This window comes from Eurytemora carolleeae, unplaced genomic scaffold, assembly GCF_000591075.1.
Source record: "Eurytemora carolleeae unplaced genomic scaffold, Eaff_2.0 scaffold154, whole genome shotgun sequence".
In the NCBI taxonomy this organism is placed as follows: domain Eukaryota; kingdom Metazoa; phylum Arthropoda; class Copepoda; order Calanoida; family Temoridae; genus Eurytemora; species Eurytemora carolleeae.
Genome location: NW_019396344.1, coordinates 489,218 through 509,899, shown reverse-complemented (window position 1 = coordinate 509,899; position 20,682 = coordinate 489,218). Strand labels below are relative to the sequence as shown.

The window sequence follows — 20,682 nt, the reverse complement described above, 5'->3', positions numbered from 1 at the left end:
CTCTGAAATAACTAAATAACTTCATTTGCATCTTCCCAAAACCAATGTTTGTTGCATTCCCCCGACGGAACAAATATAATTGTTGTGTGCAAAAGACGCAATCTTCCAACTCACCCTCTCTCATCCTTCCTCCCCTCTCAACCCCCCTCCCCCCTCTCATGGTAATTACATCCCCAAACAGTAAAATTGCACCTTCCAGTTTTAAATGGTCCGGTCGACCTTGGTTTGGTTTGGTTTGGGTGGGCTGTTGCAGTTTTTAATGTGTTTTCAAAATTTAGGGATACAGTCCCCCTGTCTAGTATGTTGACCATCTTCAAACCTTCTCTTAGAAATACAGACACCTTGTCTAGTATTTTGACCATATTCAAGCCTTCTCTTAGAAATACAGACACCTTGTCTAGAATTTTGACCATCTTCAAACCTTCTCTTAGATATACAGACACCTTGTATAGTATTTTGACCATCTTCAAACCTTCTCTTAGAAATACAGACACCCTGTCTAGTATTTTGACCATATTCAAACCTTCTCTTAGAAATACAGACACCCTGTCTAGTATTTTGACCATCTTTTAACCTTCTCTTAGAAATACAGACACCTTGTCTAGTATTTTGACCATCTTCAACCCTTCTCTTAGAAATTATAACAGACACCCTGTCTAGTATTTTGACCATATTCAAATCTTCTCTTAGAAATACAGACAGGGTGTCTAGTATGTTGACCATATTCAACCCTTCCTTCTCTTAAGAGTCCAGACACCCATGTGTCTGGTGCCCAGCCATCTTAAAACCTTTCTTTCTGTTTATCTCCGACTATAAATATATTTTACATTCATGCAAATCCCTCAGCGCAAAATACACAAGTTCATTATTAATTGAAAACTTTAACTTGTTTCTGCTTTTTCATGCTCTTTCATCGAACTTTTTTTTGCTTGTTTTGTTTTTACAATTTTTCGACTTTTTAATCTTTTTTTCCTCTTTCTTGGGATTCTCTTAATTCAAATTTCTTCCTTTTTTATGTATTTTTCAAAGACTTAACAGAATTTTTCTCTTACTTTAAAATTGTCTATAAAGTTTTTATTTTATAAATCAATGTATTTTCAGTTTTAAACTGATTGAGAGATCTTCATATTTTAGATAAATCAGTTTTTCCATTTTTTAGGTTTAGGCTTTTTGTTAATCGGACAAAGGGTCATTTTAAATTTAATAAAACTACTTAACAAAAAACAAGCCACGTATCGATTGTGTTTACTTTAATTACAATATTGAATTCAGACAATTCTTTTAATTGTGTCTTTGTAAACAATGAGTGTCATTTTAATGTAATCCTTTTGTTTTGAAATAGGTCTTATGACAATTTTATAATTTCGCAATTATAGGACGTTGAAAAATGAAAGAAACTAAATAGAAACATTTTTTACTTTTTTTCCTTGTTTTGGTTCAAATGAATTATTAGACTGTGTTTAATGCTCTGCTATAAACCCAGTTGAAAATATAACAAAGAAATTCTGTCTGTCTATCTGTCTGTCTGGCTATCTGTCTATCTGTCTATCTGTCTGTCTATCTGTCTATCTGTCTATCTGTCTGTCTATCTCCTATAGAGAGAGGAACTTTAGCTAGATAAATGATGCGATGAGGGCAATTGGTCAAATACCATGAATTTGATGAGTTGTATATATCGTTATACAGGGTTAACCACAAAGGATAAAACTTTAATGACGACATAAAGTTCCTTAAATTTAACATTTTAATGGTTGAACTTAGGAATTTGTCTTTGATCAGGTCTTTCGATAATTCATTCAATTATATGGTAATTCAGAAACAAATTAAATTTAAGAAAAAGCTTGAAAATAAATTGTGAATAGTCGTCTCTGAATTCTCATCCTTTGTGGGTAACCCTGTAACATATATGGATATTGTATATTGTATAGACTGTAAAGGATTTATGGATATATATGCAAACATCAATGCACGCAATCTAAAATCTGCAAAAATCTTTTAGAATTTTGCTAATTACTCCTTTAAAACTGAAAGGCCAGGAAAAAGCTTTTGAAGCATTAAAATATGCATATCCAGGGTTGCAAAACGTATAAGTGAGTTGATAAGATCAAACCAAGAGCACAGGCCTAGCGACTCTTCAAAGTCGGCCAGATCTGAAAGTTTAAATTCTGACACATCATTTAATGAAAGATTAACGAATTCAACTTTTTCAAACTATTCTCTATGAATAGTTAATCATAAAATAAAATATCGTTCTAGTTTTTAAAAGGCTACCATGATAATTTTACACCAAAAAAAATTATACTTCTATTGTTTTTCAGATTAAGGATTAGAAAGCCTGCTCTGTTCCTCGTTTTTAAATGTTTGCATTGAAAATAGATATAAAACAGGAAATAAATTACGAAAAAATAAGAATGAAAAATGGCGTTTGCCCAAGAAAAGTCCTTAAATATCTTGTATGGGGCTCCACCCCCCTATCTATGGTCCCGCCCCCTCTCTATACAGCACAAAGAAAATGAAGTCCTTGATGTCATCTTTTTTAAAAGTTAAGGACACAACAGTCTGCAGTATAGATGTTAGAACAGATTAATGATACTCAATGACACCATCTGGACAAAAATTAATTAAACACGAAAATGTCGAAGATCTTAGAGACTATCAGCGTAATTTCAAGGGTGTTAGGTACTTTTCCTCAGGCATTTTTACTAGGGCAACTTCCCAAGTTGCAACTTCCCAAATGTGCAATTTCCCAAATGTGCAATTTCCCAAGGGGCAACTTCCCAAAGGTTAGGTTAGGCCCTCTGAGGCGCCGCAGACTTCAATGGGAGGCCGAGCGCCGCGGATATAACAGACTGTTGGGCTGAGCGCTGTGGCTAGGACAGACTTGGGAAGTTGCTGCTTGGGAAATTGCACGTTTGGGAAGTTTCTACTTGGGAAAATACCCCTGGGAAGTTGCCACTTGGGAAAAATACTTTGGAAAAGTACCTAACGTCATTTCCTGATTGACAAAAGTACTCTTAAAAACTTTATATCATCAAGAATGATTATCCATGAAAAATTGATTGTTGTCAATTATATTTTCTCTATAAAAGTGATGACAAGATGTAATCTCCTTTAAAGTTACGTGAACAGTTCCTTTAAATGTTAAAAATCATTACACAAAGTTTCCCTCAAATGGTAAAATTCAAAAATAAAATGAAAATAAAAATGTTTTCGATCACAACGAAATAGCTAAATGCATTTTACATTTTTAACAAAAATTGCAGGAACAAATTTTTTGCTGATATTTGATTTTGTTAAATTTTTGATTAGTTTTGCTAAACCAGTTTTCAGATTATTTTATTAACTCCATCTTTTTTCCTATCTGTTCTATATGTGGAATCTGTGGAATACAACTACGCTAAATTTTGTTTTATCTTTAAAATCTATGAACTGAAGCTACTTTAACTATTTTCCTATCTGTAAACTACATCATCTCTATTATCTAGAATGGAGCATCATCACTTTATCTCTTCTTGTCCTAACTATGTAATCCATGGACCTTGAATCCGATTAAGCAGTAACCAAGTCCTAATTAGATCTCAGGGGGATTAACCGATTTTAGCGGATTAACTTTAAGTCCCTTTATTAACTTGAACGTGGGAGGTTGGGAGGTTAAACTTTGATGTGAGAGAGTTCTTGTCAAGTTGTCACTTCAACATTAAATAGTTTCTAAAACTTATTCACCAACTCTAAATGGACCGCGTTATCAACGAAGCTCATTTTAATTCTTTAAAGATAACATTCATGAAAAACTTATGAAGCAAAAGAAAGAGTTTCAGGTATTTTTTTGTGGACAACTGTGTACTGTACTGTGTACTGTACAACTCTTTTCTGAAAATTGACAGTTATGCTCAAGGTTATAATTCAAGGAAATTTAATTGCAGTTGCGTATACTCTGCGTACATATTGAAACCAGTTCTCTTTGGGCGGAATTTGTAAACAAGAATAGATGCATCAGTGTTCGTTTAGTATCCGAGGAGGTTAAAAGCATTAAATTTTGAAAATTTTGATAGTTCACATAATAGTTTCCTATGACCAGAATATTTCATTGATTCTTTTATGTGAAAGATGGATCCCATGTCAGACTGTGACATCCGTCTTGTGTTTAAATTACCGCCAAGAGACCGTAAACTGCAGTGCAAAAGATGCGTACACCTCTGAAATAACTTTCCTTGCATTATAACCTTGGTTATGTCAAAACTGAGCTCAAGATAAACATTTTCAACCTTTTTCTAATTATCATGAAAACATTCCTCCATAGGGCAAAAAAAATATATAATTTATAATTTACTAGCTGAAGTGCCCGGTGTTTGGCCGTGGAATTTCAAAACAAAATCGATTGGAGCACAAAAAAATTGAGTTTTGAAAAAAAAAATAAAAAATGTTGAAAGAAAATAAATTATTTTTTTTAAATGTCGACATTTTTGTAGCCTATGTAACTTCCCGGGCACTTATTTGGTCCAGTCGTTTGGCCAGCTATGACTAACATAAAAATATATATGAGCGAAGAGCTTTATTATAAAGATTATTATAAATAATTTTCACAGATATCTGGATCTCTCTCTATTCTAACCATACAATTAATGAATTCCTTCACAATTCGGTGAAACATAAACTATTTAACCAAGACGAATCAAGATTTCTTCAACAATGGTTTAACTAGTAATCCAACCACATTCCTAAAAACTTGTTGTTGCCAATATATTCGATCTTCCATCTTTTAGCAGGGAAACCTTTACAAAGGTCGATATTTGCTCCAGGGGTTGCATGAGGAAAACCATAAATATAATAGAAAAAACGTATAATTGGTGTTTCATAATAGACGCATCTTTTCTTCATAAGATAAGGGTAGCTATATTTTTCTGCAGAACATTAGAACATGTCTGAATATATACTTTATGTCGGAATACATACTTTATGTCTGAATATATACTTTATGTCTGAATACATACTTTATGTCTGAATACATACTTTATGTCTGAATACATACCTTATGTCTGAATACATATTTTATGTCTGAATATCTACTTTTGGAGAAACGTAAGTGTCGTGTCCGATATTTAACTGTCCCCTTAAAACTTTGTCTCATCAAGAAAAAAAAGAAAATTATTGTGAGTTTTTATAAAAGTGACGTGTGGCTTTCTGCTGCTGAAACAATGGAGGAAACTGGGAAAATTCAACATATTTGAAGCTAGAAAAAACGCCGATTTTTATTGCATTAAAAATTTCATCGACTTTCTCTAAAAGTCCTAATTGTTATGCTTTTAGCCTCCCCCTGTACCTTATGCAATAATAGATTTTGCACATTATCTATGCATATTTACAATGCAAACTAACCCCCAGCAGCTTGAAGACCAGAGCACAAAGTTTATGCCGAAGAGCTCGACTTAAGATCGGTTTCACTCTCTTAAATTCGGAATTTAAAGGTTGCTTTAACTGTCGCCTCTGAAGATGCTGTGAGACATGAATCAAGTATATTTGCCACTAACGAGCTGAGTAGGTGAGGAGCTGGGATGGAAAGTGAAGAAAATCAACATCTGAGAACCGGCCTTTAATTTCAATATCATATTATATTGGATTTCGTCTCAGAAATTAATCATAAAAAAAAACAAGTTTATTCTCCAACAATGCAGAGTAAGGCCCATAAAACTATGGAATAGGAAGATGGCTCCAAAGATATTTCATGTGTTTTCATGCTATTATAAAGAAAATAATGTTACAAGTAAAGCCAAAAAATATTAAGTGAAATGGGGTAATGTTTTCTGTAGTATTATGGATCTAGTATTTTTTAATAATGTGTTGACCAAAATATTCAAGTTAAAGCACAAGTCAGCTATAGGGTAAGACACCATTAGAGTTTAAAAACTTTTCAATGATGATTGATAATTGGATCTTATTTTTTTAGAGGGAATAACCCCCCCCCTTACCCCCATTAATACGCTATTTGTGTATGTTTAAATAGTTTATGTTAGTCTCTGCAACGAAAGTGTTTTGTAGAAGAAATAAAAACATTTAAAATGGATCTCATCACTTAAGAATCTTTAGACAGGGCTGGATGGAATTGATGAATTTTCGTGGGATATAATCAACAAGACGATTTCTCAATCCGCGACCTTTAACAGATGAATCTTTTTTTTTTTCTTTTTCCAGGGGGGGGGCTAAGCACCCGTTGGGGCCTGAAAACCTCCTGAAATCAATAGATTTCACTGGTCCAGGGGGGGCTTAGTCCCCATAGCCCCCCCTGAATACGCCTCTGGGCGGTATGTTTTCTGCAATGCCAGGAACCGATTGTTATGATGGATAAGAAATGCTTGATTCAACACTTGACATAGTTTCTTTTGTAATTTTTTAAAACATTGAATTGCATGCAATTTCAAGCTGTTTTATTCAAAATTTGTGATATTTTAAAGGAAAATCTCTTTGAATTATTAAAAACTCAGAATGAGCATCCTATTTTTTTATAATTTCTACTATAGCCTTAAAATAATAAAACATCAAAGTTTATTAAAGATACCGGAAGAGGTAAAGAACATGTGGGTGAAAAAAATCAACTTTCGCTAAAGCATATACAAGCGTATACACGCTTCAACAAGTTTAAAATATGCATACAAGTCACTCATAATATCTCCGCTCGTAAATATCCCGCCAATTAAACTCTCGTCGTTGCCCAAGCGCGAAAACAATTGCGGCATTTGTACCCAAGGTTCGTGAATCTATCCCGGCATTCTCTGCGTTCTTGCGCAACACAATTGACCAAGTTCAATGAATCTTCACTCCAGGACATTTTAGAACTGAGTATATAAGGGGGATAGGTTTTTTTAAGGGAGGGGAAGTAGGAGAAAGAGTCATGTTTTAAAAGACGCAGGTTTAGTAGACAACATCTAAGCATAAAACATTTTTATGGGGAATGCATGAATTATGCTTGAAAATACTTCTATTATACTGGGTTTGAAGGAAAGATGAGAAGGGTTTACGTATGAACAGGAAGGTATGACAAAACACAACAATAAACAAATTTATTAATGTTGCATGTGTGTCTTGGCTTTGTAAAAAGTCGGCTTTAAAAATTTTCTTACAAAATAAATTTGCATTTTATAATCTGTAAACCTTATCTGATGGTAATATTCAATGTCAGTCAGGAGGATTGGATTATGTGAATTTAATTTTCTAGGTTTCGATAATTATTTCGTAGATTTCCCCCAAACTAATTTTCGTGATGATGAGACCAGACTTAAAGGGACTGTAAGCGTAATTTCAAGTGACCCTCCATGCAAAGATGGCAATGTCTGATTCACAACGGTACCCTTGAAACTTTTATCGGCTCAAGTATGAATTATATATCAATGTTTATAAATTTGAAAACTTATTATTTTAAATTGTGGTTTCTCTACTATAGTGACGTATGCCCAATTCTACTGGAGGTAAGCTATATTGTAGGAACAATCAGAAGTAAACATTTTCAAAACTAGAAAATCAAAAATATCTTCCACATTTTTAATTGAATTAAGGCTTCAAGGATACCGTTGTAAATCGTAGAAAACTGGAGCATGATGAATTCAAGATTAGTCACCCTGTGGAGCAGAAGTGTGCATATGTTGGCCTAAATGATGGATTTTTACACAATTTTCAATCATTATTTTTACGTCAAATTATCACTTTTAAATACTACGAATAGCCAAATTAGAAAGAGATAAAAGTTGTTGTAAAAATTTCGATGCATCAGCAATGAATGCGCGCATCTAACGCAGACATATAAGCAAACTAAGGAATGGCTCTAAATGTGCGTATATACGGTATATATACTATATACTGATGTATATAGCATTGCCTAAAACCCAGGAAACACTTGGTTCCAAGGAATGCTTTAATTGATGTTTAATTGTTTGTTAATCTTATAACTATAAGGTGTCCTGTTCACAAACATCGTGGACCCTTCGTTTTTATAAAAAATACAAGAAGTTTACATTTTTAGTTTTAATTATTTTGTTGTGATCAGAAATCAGAAACACCTTGTAAACTGTATATCACAGGGTGTCCCAATAAAAATGGGAATTAAATGACGACTTCTATATCGTCTATGTAATATCCAAGTTAATAGTTAGTCACGGGATATCCAAAATGTGGTCTACCCTTTTTTTCCCTTCAACATGGACGAAGATATTAGGAAATTTGTCCAGATTCCAGTTAATGAAAAATCAACATAAAAGTTCAATTTTTTAATAATTCTTCAATTTTAAAGATACAAAGAAGGTAGACCACATTTTGGAAAGCTCATTAGACTTTCAATCTTTATGTCATTTAGGAATTATCGAAAATCAAATTAGTTTTTTAAGTCGTCCCTGAATTCCTTTGTTTCTTGAGACACCCTGTATAAGAGTGTGAGAACTCTAAAAGATAATCGGTATATTGTTATATTTGAGCCCGTTATACACTGCTGCAGTAGATAATCTTAATGCTTTGTTACTTATACTCTACACACAGCTCTATATATATATAGTATATAGTATATAGTATATATAGTATATATATATACATTAGACAATACAATTACACAAATTAAGCCGGAGCCTAACAACATAATTTTGTGATATTTTAATTTTCCTTAAATACAGTGTTGTAATTTAGAAACAGTTACAGCTAGGACTACGAAATATGTTAAATTGAAAACAGTTACAGCTGGGACTACGAAATATTTTAATTTGAAAACAGATACAGCTGATGCCGCAATGATTAGCTTTCTAGTAATAATCATAAGTACTGTAAACTAGACAGAACGAAAAGGTAAACTGTAAACTAGACAGAACGACTTTGTGACCTCGTAGCTCCTCTAGTTTTGATTTTAAGCCAAGTAGGGAAGAAAAAAAATATCCGTTTCATGTTATTAATTTAAAAAAAAACATTTTTTCCTCAATAGCTCTTAAAGAAGAGATGTGTGATGATTGAAAACGTACAATTAACTTCAGCTTGACGGGGTGTAATGTTGATATTTAGGAGGTGGGGGGTTGAGAATGAGGGACAAGAAAATAAAAAAACAATCCTACCTTAAATAGTTTCTCCTTGGTAAACCAAACATCGTCCTCCTCTTCCATCTTTGTATTGAGCTCATAGCTCAACTCATCTCGGCTCTGCGAGAGAATCTTACGTCGAGAAACCATCTGGATTAATAATCAATACATCACTGTGTTCGTAGCTTATCTAGTATTGATTTTATATACAAGTATGAGAAAACAAATTTAACCGATAATAGAATAAAAATTTATAACTGTTTAGTTCTTCTCACTAGCTCTACAATAAAAGAATTTATGATTAAAACATAAAAGATTGCAATCTTTAGTTTGATTTATTCCAAACTTCGGTAAATTCGGTATGTTGAGCCGCCCTTTGAGCAACAAGAGAATATTATTTAGTTACACATTTAACTCGTCTTAGAGAGGTATTACGTTAATGTTAAACTGCACGTTAGATTGAAATCCTATATATGTTTTTATCTATTCTTTCAACTTTCTTCGTCTTTATTTGTGTGTGTGTTAAAATAATTGATTTTCCTTGTTGATATCTCCACAGCCAATCAATCATTCACTCACTGACTCATTTCTTTATACAAAACACAGCACTCTGAAAAATAAAATATATTAAAATGTTTTGTTCTAATGGAGACTTCAACGGTAACTGAAGAGACATCGTATTTGTATTATCTATTTAAACTAATGCTAATATTAATAATAATAATGATAATAATGATAATAATAATGATAATAATAATAATAATAATAATAATGATAATAATAATAATAATAATAATAATAATAATAATAATGATAATAATAATAATAATAATGATAATAATAATAATAATAATAATAATAATGATAATAATAATTCTAATAAAAAAAGGCTAAACCAATTGACACCGAAAACAATTTCCTGGGAAAGAGAGGAGTTGTAAATGAAAGGAAAACTAAAAATATTTATTGTGCTGCTGTTGATTCAAGAACAGCTGTTTTTTTTTATTATTTTCTATACAAATCCCAACCATATGGGAATTTAATTCTGTTTTATCCTTACTCTCAAAAAATGTGATTGTTCATGATTTCATTGTTTATGTTTTTAAAATTATTGTTTTCATGTTAAAAATTTTAAAACTCTTGTAAAAACTTTAAAACTCAAGCGAAACCCTTAGCAGTATATAACTCATTAAAAGTGACCCTCCATCCTAAGATGACATTGCACGATTCTAAACAGAACCTTTGAAACCTTTATCTGATCAAAAAAGTGGATAATATTGTCGTTTTTCCAAAATTAAAAGTATTTAATTCTGAAAATTAGTATATTTTTTCTGCAGTAGAAATGTGCAAGCCACTTTTGTAGAGAAACCAAAATTGCAAATAATCATTTTTCAAAATTATTAACATTGATATATAATTCATACTTGATCAGACAAAGCTGTACATGGGACCGTTGTGAATCGGGCATTGCCATTTTCGCCATAAAGGGTCACTTCAACTTAAAAGCTCATGGAAAGACTGAAGAGAAGGATTAGAAAATGCAAGAATATTTTAATTTACAAAAAAATGTATGTGTTCAAAAAAAGCACTAATTAAATTACAAAGCATTCCCGTTAACAAACTAAACAAAAGATGTTCTTGAAAAACTTAAGGATTATCTAATCAAAAATTGTGAACTCTCACTTTAAAATGTAAATTTTGAAAGGTAATCAGTTAGACTTTAGAGATTACATGATTAGATTTCTTATAACACTCCCTTTTCTCCCGCCCCGCCTTAGTTGTGACATTTTCAACAAAGCGCAGAAAATTGCGTATTTTACAGACGCGGCATCTCTGCGCATTTTCCTCGTCTTCATCAATAATCCGAACATATTTAAAATGACAACAAAGACCAGCGCAAGGATGAGATTAGATAAGATTGGATTATATATTTTATATATTTACCAAATATGGTAATATTCGAATACTCAGAATAAACCAGTCTCCCCCCATTATTCTGATAATTTTTGATCAACACTAAAAAATGGTGGTTACCCCACATTTTTTTTAACCGGAAATAGGTTATGAAATGAACCAAGCTTTGTCACGATCTCAAACTTTATAATCCCTATATTATTGCAGCCTGATATTTTAAAACTTTAATATTTCAAACTTAAAATATTTGATTTAGTCAAATTCATCCTTTGAAATATCAAAGATCTACGACATTAGGATACAAAGATGTAGGGGATAGAAACTCAGAATTTTGATACCTATTGGATAGTAAAAATGTAATGTTTTGGTTCCCCCTGTTGTATATATATATATATACACATTATTCAGAACATAATTATGGAATCTGCACGCTTCGACCTTAACTTAGGTTCCATAGGTAGAGAAGGTACTGCACGGAATTGTGTGCATACCCTCATACATATACAACGTATTCTGCATGTTGTATTCTGTAAATTAAAATTTTGAATCCTGTATCCTTATACTCTGTATTCTGTATTCTGTAATATTTAAATTCTGGATTCTGTTTAAATTCTGTATCCTTATATCCTGAATCCAGTACTCTCGATTCTTAAATCTGAGTTCTGTATTATTTGCATTTGTTCTTTTCTGAATTTTGTTTTTTGCAATCTCTAAATTTTGTGTAATGTAATCTTTTATCTCTAAATTTTGTGTAATGTAATCTTTTATCTCTAAATTCTGTGTAATGTAATCTTTTATCTCTAAGTTCTGTGTAATGTAATCTTTTATCTCTAAATTCTGTGTAGTGTAATCTTTTATCTCCAAATTCTGTGTAATGTAATCTTTTATCTCTAAATTTTATGTAATGTAATCTTTTATCTCTAAGTTCTGTGTAATGTAATCTATTATCTCTAAATTCTGTGCAATGTAATCTTTTATCTCTAAATTCAGTGTAATGTAATCTCCATTTTGTTAACTTTTTTATCTTATACAATTTGTGATTTTTATTTTCTAATTTCTATTCTATATTTTTTCTTTATTTTCTGTATTCTGATTTCCAAACTCTGTTTTAAGACTTTCCTATTCTACATTTATTATGTATTCTCCAATTTGTATTCTGTATTCTGCATTTTGTCAGCTTTATTCTGTGTTTGTGTCCGTCAACAACGAATGCATCGAAACGATCGCATTACGATAGCAATCACTTATCGTCAATGATCAAAATTACCAACGATTTTAACGTTAGAAAAAGGTGAACATCTTAGGCAATTGCTACATCAAAAACGAACTTTTTCAGTATGAATTTGGAAAGTGTAAAGTAAGAGAGAGGTATAAACGACGAACGATAGAACCCTCCAAAAACCCTTGTTATCAAATTGTTTTCAAAAATCACAAATATTTGGCCAGCCCTAAAGTCAAGCTGGCTTTAATCACATAAATGTTTGAAATCCGAAGATTAAAGGTTAGAAAGATGAAAGAAGAGATATTAGTTGTATGTTCATTTACTCATTGTGACTAGCGCTCCATGCACTGTGGTCTTCCTTGGGTTCATGGAAGAGAAGGGGTTGTTTCCTTTTAAAGGGACTGTTAATGTAAATATAAATGACCTTTATCAAGTCAATAATGTAGATAATGTTGTCGTTTTTCTTGGTTTAAAACTGATTTATTCTGATAATTTCTATATTTTTTGGCAGTACAAATTGGTAAGTCACAATTGATATTAATTGGTTTTCAAATTTAAACTTGATGTCTAATGCATACTTTATCAGGCAAAGTTTTCAAGGGTACTGTTGTGAATCAAGCATTGTCATCTTTGCATGGCGGTTCACTTGAAATTACGCTTACAGTTCCTTATATTCTCTTTTTAATCTCCAATCTTCCTCTTTATCTAAAACTTTTTTTCATTATCTTATTTTTTAGTTTAGGGCCCTCGCTTTGAAAAGGTAACATTAATGATGATACAAATAAAATCGAAAAGAAACGTTTTTAAGTATAAAAAAGTATTATTTTGACCATTTGATACTGAAAATAAACAACTATAAATAACGATAGATTAAGAAATCATAGAAACATTTAGAAAATGAGATTCCTTCGTGTTTAACTTATATAAAAAAATATCTATATAATAAAACAAGACATTCTTATATATATATGTAACCAAACGGCTGGACCGATTGGGCTGAAATCTTTTGTGGGCACTCATGGGGGGCCGGGGGGTGTTATAGGCTAAAAAAATGTAATTTTTTTCTTCAACATTTTTTTCCACGGGCAACGCCGGTCCCTTCAGTTAGATTCTTATAAAACAGCTCTTTCTACCCCTCCAAAAGGCAGGATAGGGCTACGTTTCTAAGTAATTTAAGTTTTCAAATTAGTTTATAACAATGGTCTACATACTGAGGGGTTAGTTTATTTAAGACCATATGTAGGATTAATATATACTTTCTATTTGGCTTTATTACAGTGCTATATATATATATATATACAGGGATAGAAATAAATTGATTAAAGCATGTGCTTCACGACTATTGAGATATGTGCAAAACAAATTTGCAAGTTTCGCAATGATGCAAAAGGGTTTAAAGATCGACTTCTCAGGTTACTCTTACCTAAAAACTGCAAAAATAAAAAGGGACCAACACAGCCAACAATTTCGCCAAATTTTTTAAGTTGGAATATGGAATACTTTGATCAATAAACATCATCAATAAAAATATAAAAATTGTATTGTTTAGTTTAGATAAATAAACACTCTGAAACCATATTCACTAAAAATATGTATTTGGATTTAGTTCAGTGCACAACTGAAAATCAATTTAAATATTTTGAATATTTAATCACATTTTTTTACAAAAGAATAAACTAAAAAAAACCAGACATGGCGTTCAAAAATTGTTTTAACAATTTTTGAAATTCTATGCAAAAAAATGCATAATAATTCTGCCACTAAATTGGCGATTTTTTTTAGATAATTTATGGGTTTACTAAACTTTTAGTGCTGTAGGCATTGTTCTGAAGTGGTATTTAAATATTTTTTTGGACACCCGGGATCCACGGGAATTATCTTTTTTGGCATGATTGAACATTACGTAACCATAATTATGCATGTTAATGATATTCTTGTTTTTATGTTGTAATCACTAATTACTAATTAATGTATTTAATCAAAATAATTTTTTTTAATAATAATTTTCATACTTTTTAATTTAGATATTTCGAAAGAAAAAGAGTTGCCTTTACTAATCTTTTTGGGTTCAACAAACATTTTTTAAACTATGTTTTTATTGTTTTAGGATTTATTTTGTTTCTAGTTTTGGTTCACTCACTGTTTATTCTCAAAGCAAAAAAAACATTTGTCCTTTACGAGTCGATATCTTGAAAGTCATGAGAGTGAATAAAGTAAAGTCAACTCATTCGTGAGACTTTTCCTGAAACCAAACTAAGCTCATGGGAAATTACAGTTATTTTACGAATGTGTGTAAAAAGAAGTCAAAGATGATACTTAAAAAGTGAGTTAACACTCAAAAACTTTAAAAGTTTAAGGTTGGTAGAGATAAAAAAATTAATTTAAGAAAAATTACTAAAATGTATAGTAGTGCAGTATAAGAACGTCACAATTGTTTTGTTGTTGTTAACGTTAAAGGGCACGTTTAAGACCCCCAAGATTCGAACGAACAGGTTGGATATATTTGTTTCAGCCGTTTCCACGATTTGAACGACGGATTTGGAAGGATAAAGAATACTGTGTAGTTTTACGAAAGTATACCTTTTATCGTATTTAGCCGCCGTCGTTGTATATATACATTGCGTCACTTGCACTACACTTCACTGCGTCACTGTCAGGGATATACTGAGATACGTTGGGATACGCAGATATACGCAGAAGGTAGAACTCAGCTGCCTCATGCGTCAAACAAACACACTTACACGCACAAACCCCATTTATCTAAACCCAGTTCTAGATTCGTCCAAAACAACTGCGAGCAAAAACTATTTTGGTTCATACAAATTTATCATTTTTATAATTTTATACGGACTTTGAGCGTTATTTAAATTCACCTCCATGCTAAGATGACAATGCCTAATTCCCGATTTACAACTGTACCCTTGCTTTCTTTATCTAATCAATAATATGGGAGATATCTTAGTTTATCTAGGGTCAAAATTAAGTGCTTAGTTCTGTTAATTCCTATATGTTTTCCTATAGTAGAAATGTCCAAGTCACTGATGTTGTAAAAAATACACAATTTGTAACATAATAAGTTTTCAAAATTATAAACATTGATATCAAATTCATACTTGATCAGACACAGATTTTAAAACTGTGCAGGGTACCGTTGTGAATTGGGCATTGCCATCTTTGCATGGAGGGTCACTTAAAATTGCGCATACAGTTCCTTAGGCATAAAATATTTTTACATCTTTTAAATGAAAATCAATGAATTAATGTTTTATTAAATTCAAGAAGCAATTTTTCAAATAGTTAGTTAAAAAACGATCAATTTTGCTTCGATCAGGCTTTTTTAACTTCAGCTAGAGTTCGAATTTAATGAATTTGAGCCGCGTCTCAAATCCGTCAAAAACTGGTTTCAATTTAGCGCCGGCTTGAATGTTGAAACATTGAATACAATTTTAAGTTGAACCAACCATATTTGAGCCGCGTCTCAAATTCTTTAACTTCAGCCATAAATCAGTGATTTCGCGATTTAATAAAAAAAGTTAACTTGTGGATAAAATGGTTGTATTATATTAGAAAAAAGCCAAAACACTTTTCAGATTCAAAAAAGGATGAAATAAAACCAAAACCTAAAGTTGATTTTAAACCTGAGCTTGATGTTAAAATTTAAGTTGGAAGGGTTGAGTTCTGACTGAAATGACCTTGTTCAACTTTAACAAATATGATACACAGTGGTTCCCATGGTAAACAAAACCTTTACATATATGGATGGGTTGTAATTATCTTCAAATATATATATTTACATATTTATTGTCTTTGTATTCTCCTATCTCAGTAGCTAATGGCTTAAGCAGGGAGTCTTTAAAACCATAATATTGTTTCTGATCACAAAAGTAAAAAAAAAGATTATTATATTAAAAATATTATATAATAATATAAAAATATAATATTAAAATATTATATAATAACAAGGACCAAAAACTAGAATTATCGGCTGATAATAAATGCTACAGTTATTTCATTTGGTTCTCCATTTTGATTTCATGAACTATTATTTTTATTATTATTTTATTATTACACAATTTGGTGCGATATGTAAATGTGAACTATATGGAAAGGGTCAAATTTCTACAACAGACTGGTTCAACTTTATGACGTCGTAGCGTATTTTACGCACAAGTATGAGACAAATTTATTTATTTAGTTACTTTTTAGAAATTAAATTTTTCTTCTTCTTTATAATAGCTCTTGAATAAGAGGAGTTATGATTGACAGCGTAAGGTTTAAACGTGCAATTTACTTACTTTGACGTGAAATAACAAGGTTCTGAAGTTTGAACTAAGAGAATAAAAATAATCCCAACTTCATTTTTCTTATTTTTTCCACTTGATCAGTTTTGTTCATCTATTCTTTGTTTAGTATTTTCGATGAATATTAATAAATTTGATTACTCGAGTGGTTTCCATAAATCAGTTTACTGTTATATTTCTATGTAAAGGAGACAATGCAATTGTTTTTGTCGGAGTGATTTAAACACCAATTTCAAGGTGTATTTATACCTTGAAGGATTTAGGTCACTTCTCAATACAGTACTTCCTTAACGGTTTTAAACAACGCTATCCTCGAAGGATTAGACTAAAAAATCGATTGCTTGGAAGCTATCCATGGACTTTATTTTTTTGGAGGAAGAACGCCAAGTTAGCCTTACTTTCGTTATATATAAATAATTACAGGTTTTCATTAAAGCCTTAATCTTTTTGGGTATCCATGTTTCACATTCTACATTCAGTTTTTGGAATCTTATAAAAAACTTCTTTTACTATTTTGTACATAGTGGGCCAAACTCTTAAACAAATGATAAGTGGTTTAACTGGGAATAGATAGTCAAACTACTCTTCCATTTGGGTTGCCGGGTGTGCACTGAAGAGGTGTAGTTAAATTGAATATATCTCACTATTTAATAAATCTGAACTCGAGTCCATTCTTTGGCTATGTTTTGTCTTAAGCTCTGATGATAAAAAAAACATGGACAAGTTTTATAGTTGAATTCGGTTAAGAGGAAACGGGGCGTTTAATAGATTTTAACCATATCATTTTAAGGAACTGTAGTCATAATTTTAATCGAGGGGCATGTACGAGTTATCAAGGTACCCCCTAAATCAATGTCTGATGAAGAATGGAGAAGATACTCGTGTGTTTCTATTTGAAAATTGTTTACTTTCAATTGTGGTTTCTCTACAAAAAGTAAAGTTGGAAAAACGACGATATCTTTTCAAATTTTTTTCAGAGTATCGTTGTGAATCGGGCAACCCCCTCTTAAAATGAAAGGTCACTTAAAATTACAAGAACATTCCCTTGAAAAAGGATTTACTCGTTTAATATATTTACTATTTAATTTACATATTTATTTACTAATTAATTATTTAATATTTACTTCAGAAAAGAAAAAAATTTGAGATTAGCGAAGCTAATTTACCAAGAAGTTGTAAACTTTTTATATAAAGTTCTTTCAGGGTAAATTNGTATAGGAGGGGACTGGTAAAACAAATTACAATCGCTCAAGTATTGCTTTAATGTCGTCTTCCTATTCCACAGTTTTATGATTCTTACTGTCTTCCTGTTTAAAACATAAAACATTTAATTTTTGCATTACTTAAAAATCCCCATGATTTGACAAACCCATAAGCTTAAGCTTAGAATATCAGATCTCACTTTTTTTTCCCCCATGGTTTTCGTATGTTTGTTTGACTCTCATTGTCGGGGTTACTGTTTTGAAGTTTTTGAACGACAGATTTAACTATTTTTTCCCCATACAAGCTAATCCCTAGTTTGTTTCGCTTGCTAAATAATGTATGTATCCCATAAAATGAATTAGCATTCCTATTGCGTCCATTGTACCATATTCTCATATTTTAATAGTCATGTTGTTTGTATAAATTATTGAAAAATAAAACAGTAGCTATGTTCATTTAGGGTTGCAACTTTTGCTCTGTTTGGTTTTTTCGAAAGGTCTTTTACATTTAGACTTTAATCTTGCTTAACATGCATTGCTGCTGGTTTGACTTTTTTTTTAAATCATTGTTTAACAAAATATTTCTACACAGGTTCGAATGAAAATATTTAAACTAAACAACTATAGAAAATTTAACCCCTAAATAAGTACAATTTAATAATATTTATTATGTTTCTCATATATTAACTTATTTATAAGACGGTTATTTTGGTTCGCAGTGTTATAAAGTTTTTAAACAGAAATTTTCTCTTTATCGAGAAGGTTCTTGCCTTTTTAGAGTGTTTGGGTGACCGAGTGTTTGTTGGACTGAGTGTATGACCGGTTGTTGACCGTGTGTTTGTTTGACCGTATGTTTGTGCAGATGTTCTAATAAGGAAATATATCGATCTTGACAGCTCAGAAGATTTGCCAATTTCATGCTTACCTCCACAAATCATATCATCATTGTTCAAAGAAACATTGGATAGGACATTTCATCTTTTATAAACATTTTGTTAAGAAATATTAAATAGGATATTTCATTCTGCTTATCATCACTGTTCAACGAAATATTGGATAGGACATTTCATCTTTTATAAACATTTTGTTAAGAAATATTAAATAGGATATTTCATTCTGCTTATCATCATTGTGAAAAGAAATATTGGATAGGACATTTCATTTTCATTTAAACATTGTGCAAAGAAATATTACATAGGATATTTNTGGTTTACACTGTACACTGTACAGTGTACATACATTTAGATCTTCTTCCTCCACATGTACAATGGACTATGGAGCTGTACAATGTTCAGTTGTTCCGTATACTTGATATGCAGTACATGATCTAAATATATACGGAAACCACTCTTTAAGTAATATTCTAAATTTATAGTTTAGTTTTTTGTTTTTTGTTTTGTTTTTTATTAATATGTAGATTGCAGATAATGAACACAATTTTGAACATATTTTCATATTTTTTATTTGATACTACCTGCATTTTTACATTTTTTTTTCATACACATACTGTTCCATCATACTTTTATCAAAACAGATATATGTGAATAATAATACAGATGTGAATAATAAAACAGATATATGTGAATAATAAAAAAAACAGATATATTGAATAATAAGATAAAACAGAAATATGTGAATAATAAAAAATTAACTTCAAAGTAAAATATATTTCGGCAAAAGATTTTTTAATCTAAATAAATTGCAAACAACCTTTAATATCTAATAAAATGTATGGAAGACGACATTCGAAACTATTTACCAACTGTTATGTTTTGTGGGAGCAACCTTTAAACTTATATCTGGGTAAAAATGTGTAAACAAGCGTGGTTTTCTGTCTGTAAAAAGTGTTTAATTCCGACAAATTACACAATTATTTGTTAATCAGAAATCCACAAGTCTAGTGTTTTTGAAGAAAAATCACTTAATGGAAAATAATTAAATTTGAATAAGAAATATGGCTCAATTCATTTTTGATCATATACAGAGCTTATAAACATTAGTACAATTAAAAACAAGACTGTCTTTCAGAAATTTAATCTTTGAAACAAATATAAAATTGTCTTTCAAATATTTTATCTTTACACAAATATAAAGATGTCTTTCAAATATTTAATCTTTAAACAAATATAAAGTTTAAATATTTAAACTTTAAAACAAATATAAAGTTGTCTTTCAAATATTTAAACTTTAAAACAAATATAATATTGTCTTTCAAATATTTAATCTTTAAACAAATATAAAGATGTCTTTCAAATATTTAATCTTTAAACAAATATAAAGTTGTCTTTCAATTATTTAATCTTTAAACAAATATAAGATTGTCTTTTAAATATTAAATCTTTGAAATAAATATAATATTGTCTTTCAAATATTTAATCATTGAAACAAAAATAATATTGTCTTTCAAATATTCCATCTTTGAAGCAAATATAAGCTTGTCTGTCAAATATTTAATCTTTGAAACAAATATAAGATTGTCTTTCAAATATTTAATCTTTGAAATAAATATAATATTGTCTTTTAAATATTTAATCTTTAAAACAAATATAATATTGTCTTTCAAATATTTAATCTTTGAAACAAATATAAAGTTGTCTTTTAAATATTTAATCTTTAAACAAATATAAAGTTTAAATATTTAAACTTTAAAACAAATATAATATTGTCTTTCAAATAATTAATCTTTGAAACAAATATAATATTGTCTTTCAAATATTTAATCTTCGTAACAAATATAATATTGTCTTTCAAATATTTAATCTTTGAAATAAATATAGGACTGTCTTTCAAATATTTAATCTTTGAAATAAACAAAGAACTGTCTTTCAAATATTTAATCTTTGAAACAAATGTAAGATTGTCTTTCAAATATTTAATCTTTGAAACAAATATAAGATTGTCTTTCAAATATTTAATCTTTGAAACAAATATAAGATTGTCTTTCAAATATTTAATCTTTGAAACAAATGTAAGATTGTCTTTCAAATATTTAATCTTTG

General features: G+C 30.4%; 1 protein-coding gene across 1 annotated transcript in view; it reads right to left on the bottom strand.

The window, feature by feature from the left end:
* The window catches only part of LOC111701371 (uncharacterized), a 53,955-nt gene extending 39,101 nt beyond the window's left edge, over positions 1–14,854 (bottom strand). The window contains exons 1-3 of the mRNA XM_023472629.1: positions 14,761–14,854; positions 9,585–9,654; positions 9,081–9,194 (exon numbers count right to left, since the gene is read on the bottom strand). Coding sequence (XP_023328397.1) covers positions 9,081–9,194 — 114 coding nt within the window. The 5' untranslated portion in view covers positions 9,585–9,654; positions 14,761–14,854. The remainder of the gene's footprint in view (positions 1–9,080; positions 9,195–9,584; positions 9,655–14,760) is intronic.
* Positions 14,855–20,682: the final 5,828 nt, after the last annotated feature.